This window comes from Condylura cristata, unplaced genomic scaffold (genome assembly GCF_000260355.1).
Source record: "Condylura cristata isolate star-nosed mole 26May11 unplaced genomic scaffold, ConCri1.0 scaffold00001, whole genome shotgun sequence".
Lineage (NCBI taxonomy): Eukaryota > Metazoa > Chordata > Mammalia > Eulipotyphla > Talpidae > Condylura > Condylura cristata.
Window position 1 is genome coordinate 12635860 of NW_004567102.1, and position 4693 is coordinate 12640552.

Below are 4693 nucleotides of genomic sequence, written 5' to 3' on the forward strand. Positions count from 1 at the left end.
GCTGCGCCACCAGGGAGGGCCTAAATAAATAAATCTTTAAAAAAAAGACAATAAAGGAGTTTCTGGGGAAAAAAACATAACTACAATATATAAAAGAGATAATATATCCCACAAAGTACAACAAAAGAAGTCGAAGAGAAAAGGAATGTAGGAATGCAAAAAAATAAAAAGGATAATAGAAATATACATATGTAAAAAGAGTTACATAGTTGGAACTCTTTCCCAAATTCCAAACTCATGTATCCAACTGTCTATCCACTTGGATATCAATATCCCAAACGCTTATCTAACAGAGCTCTGATCTGCTCCCCCAATGAATTCTTAGGATCTTGCCCATCTTACTTGTTGGCAACTCCACTTTCTAGTTTCTGTAACCAAACCTGTTGAGTCACCTTTGATCATTTTCATTCTCTGCATTCCACGGGTAAATCCTGTTACTTCTACCTTCAAAATATATCCAGCCACTTCTCAAATTCATTAAAATGCGCTATTATGATGGTCCCAATCTAAACCATGATATCAATCTTGAATTAATGCATTAACCTTCAAAATACGTTCCATCTTTTACTCATTTTTTTTTTCAGGAGAGCAGCCAAAGTGCTTTAAAATATGCAGTCAGATCACCTCACTCCTCTACTCACTCAAATGGTTCCTATCACACTTACTTTGATAATTTACAGATATTCTTGCCCACACAGAAGTGACATATATTGCTACAATATTTATAGTAGCAAAATATGGGAAACAAACCACATCAATCATTAGGTAACTGTTAAAGTGAGTTATGTCTCAGGGATTACTTTGCAACTTTTCCAACGAATTCTGAAGCCTCTATTTCTGTGTTGGGAGGATGTGATGGAAGCAGGTAAACCAAGTATGTCACTGACAACTAGGAAAGATGAATTACAAAGATCATGTTTTCAAAGACCTCATGGAGTTGGGAAAACTTAAGAAATAAATGGAATGAAACTCCCCAGAGAAGAGAATTGTGTAGAAGAGAACACAGAATAAATCACTACTTCCCTTCTCCCTTCCTGATATACAGTGAAGATCAGGACTAAAATCGACACCTTCAAAAAAAGGTGTAACATACATAATGAACACTTAATGAACATAAATATTGAATACTTTTCCCTGAGATTAGGAAAAAGATAAGATTATCTACTCTCACCACCTATAATCCACAACAGGTTGAGGTATTACTGATTGTAATAATGCAAGATGAACATATAGAAGGTATACAAATCAATAAAAATGTTAGTTATTGCAGCAAAGATTTTATGTGTAAAAATTCTAATGAATGAGTCTACAAAATTACTGAACTAATAAGTGAATCTTACAAGATCAGGAGGTAGAAAGCTGATATGCACATATATATAAACCTCTCGGAGAGGAGGAACACTACTGCTGACAGTGAGGTCCCTGGGTTCTTTTGTCTGTAGCAGGGAGAATGGTGCGCGGATCAATGTGTGTGTATGTGATTTATTGGTTGTATTTTGCTCTTTACCTTTTTACTTTTCCCTTTTGTAAAATACATCCTTCCCTTCTACATATTACTAAATTCGTTTCAGTTGTATCTAAAAGTATTTGAAAAAGTAACCCTTATTCATATGGTAGATGGTATAAACTTGGCAGCAGTTGTGAAAGTGATTTAACTTTCACCACTCTTCATGTGACAAGCTTTAATATTAAACTGTTTAGAAAAGACCAGGGCAAAGGGAGTGAAGGAGGCAATTCTTCTGAATGAATGGACTTTTTTGCTGTTGTTTTGCATGCTTAACACAAAAGTTCTTGTTACTAGGAAATTTATGGCTGTTGAATATACAAACCTGTGAGTTGTGTCTACTAAAATATAGCAGGGAACATGGCATTTGAAGAATTCTGAAATTCTGGGATTTCAGTGGTCATCTAACTTTATTTTGCTAACCAGAATTGAATAATTTTAAATTATCATTATGTTAATATCTGACAGCATTGGGATAGTCTAATTCTAACTTGTAATTAATTATGTCTTCCTGTTATCTGAAATAAATTTATGGCTGAACAGCTACAAAAATATTAAATTATACATATGTTATTCATGACAGCTATGTACTATGGAATGTGCTTAATAAGAAACAGAAAGTTTAAAACAAAAATAAACAAAACATTATATTTTCACATCATAAGGACACAATTGCAAGACAAAAGTGAAAACAGTTTATCCACAATAGGCTCATAAATAAAAAGTCATAAGAAAATAATTTATGGTCACAGGCAAGACCACATTACAAAAAACTATAGACTATTTCTGGAAGAAATTAAATAGTCAAATAAATGAACTGATATACAGCATTCGAGAATGAGAAGACTTAATACTGTTAAAAAGTCAATTTTCCTATAGTTATCACAAATTTCCAATCATAATTCCATCAGCCTTTATTATATAAATTGTCAGGAGAATTTCAAAATTATATGAAAATAACCTTGAATGCCAAAGGAATTACAAAGAGGAAAAAAAAAGTGGAGAATTTCCACTACCTGATTCACAATAGTGTAAAACTGCTGTATTTAGTACAGAATATCTTAACAACGGAATGGATATATAAATCAATGGAATAAAATAGAAAGACTAGATATTGATATATACATATATGTTCAAATAATTTTTAAAAATAACTGAAGCAATTCATTTCCTAAGGAAAGCCTGTTAGGAAATGGTACTGGAATAACAGGACATTCAAAGAGGGAAAAAATTAAGCTCACCCTTTACTTACACTATACAAAAGTTAATCAAGAGTGGATCAAATACTTAAATGTAAAATGCGAAACTATAAATTTTTTAGAAGAAAAAATGAATTATCATTGTGACTATACTTGAGTTTCTGAGACAGACTTTAAAAAGATCCCCTAAAAATTATCAAAATTACATGTCTAAATAAGGCTGTGGGAGCCAACGGGGTATTTCTGTAAAAGACCTACTTTTTTTTTTTCTATCAAACTAGCAAGAATTCTTCTACCCAGGATGTATCTGGATATAAGGAGCAAGGTAATCTCCCACTCAAAGGAAAAGGTAAAGGATGGCATTCATCCTTTTGCAAAGGCAACCATAATATAAACACCTTAAATATTCACAGCTAACTTCACTTTTATGAACTAATTCTGAGGAATTGGGTGAGTGCAAAAAGTACAGTCACACAATACATATACACAAACACATATACACTGATTGAAATAAAAGACCAAAAGTTGGCAGTAACTTACATATTACTTTGAAAAATGTGCTGTATTTGATAAAGATATTCAAGGGCAAAAACATCTACAGCTATCATAACTAATCTTAGCGTACAGTGAAAATGGGTTTCATCACCACTGAATATTACTAACTAAAAAAAAAAAAAAAAAAACACCAGCTAATTTTCTAACCCTTCCAAATGCTAACCAGGCCTGATCCTGTTCAGCTTCCAAGAACAGCCAGCTAAATTTCTATAAACCAAGTTGGAAGCAATTTTTAAAATAGCTCAGCATTAACTCCAATTTGGACACTACTTTACTATGCGTTTTCCTAAAATGAAAATAATGGTATTACACTAGTATTTTCCAATTGCTGCAATTACTGCAAGCATTTAGTTAGTATGTAGATACTTAGGATTCTTAAATTATGATTAACTAGCACTTACAATTTAATTTCTATATCCAAAAAGGTAGCTGCAAGCTGCACTGTATTTTGTTGTTGTTGTTGTTGTTACTTTATTATTACTATTATTTTATTGCGGTAACGTTAGTTTACATCACTGCATATGACTTGGGAGTATAGGTTCACATCGCTTCATGGTCCTATACCATACCCACCACCACCGCACTCATAGTCCTCCATCACAGCCCACTGCTGCCTGCCCCTCCCCCTTTGCTTTCCATTCTTACCCTCCCCCTCTGGTAGCTTCCAGCGTTGTATTTCATAACTGATAAAAATCTATCCCTTGCATAACAAATAGCTGTTGATGGTTAGTTGAAGAATTAACGAGGCTAGGTCGTAGAAGAGAGGACAGGAAGTATGTTCCCTAAAATGCAATGAAAGAAATAAAAAAGAAAACAATACCTCTTCCTGAAACCTCACCTGCCAAGGCCACATACCTTTACTCTTGCTTTCTCTATAAATTCTAGAGGGGCTTTCCCGAACTCAAATCCAGCTCCAATCCAAGGAATCCAGCCTCCTATGCACGGGGGTCCACGCAAGTTCTTCCACTGAAGGAATAACAAAAGAGCAATACAACCTAGGGCTAGAATTACTGTTGGAGAAATGAGTTCCATGTTTTCCTTTAGCTCTTTCCGAAGTCAGCGAAAAGTTCTGTCGCTGTGGCACTTCTTCCCTTGGGATTGGGAGCAAATACCGGACCTCTTAGTTGCAACTTTTGCAGTTTGTTTGCCTTAGCTGTAAACGCCTATGACCGACCCAAACTTTAGGTGACTTTTGCATCATTACTCCCTCCCACCTCTACTTCTCTTTCAAGTCCTGGCCACGCGGGACGGTGGGCAGGAACAGCCCCCATGTGGGGCGGGCGCGGAAGGCTGATCGCGGAGCGCCAGCGCTGTTGCCGTGGAGCCCGGGGTCGCACGTAGCCAATCAGATAAGGCGGCCCGAGAGGCGCGTAGCCCAGCGGACTACATTTCCCAGAAGCCTCTTGGGCCCCCGCGTTGTTTTTCTGCTTTCTGT

General features: G+C 35.8%; 1 protein-coding gene across 1 annotated transcript in view; it reads right to left on the reverse strand.

Moving 5' to 3' along the window:
* LOC101619571 (24-hydroxycholesterol 7-alpha-hydroxylase) overlaps window positions 1-4521 on the reverse strand; it is a 66489-nt gene extending 61968 nt beyond the window's left edge. Inside the window, exon 1 of the mRNA XM_004673544.2 lies at window positions 4114-4521. Coding sequence (XP_004673601.1) covers window positions 4114-4290 — 177 coding nt within the window. The 5' untranslated portion in view covers window positions 4291-4521. The remainder of the gene's footprint in view (window positions 1-4113) is intronic.
* Window positions 4522-4693: the final 172 nt, after the last annotated feature.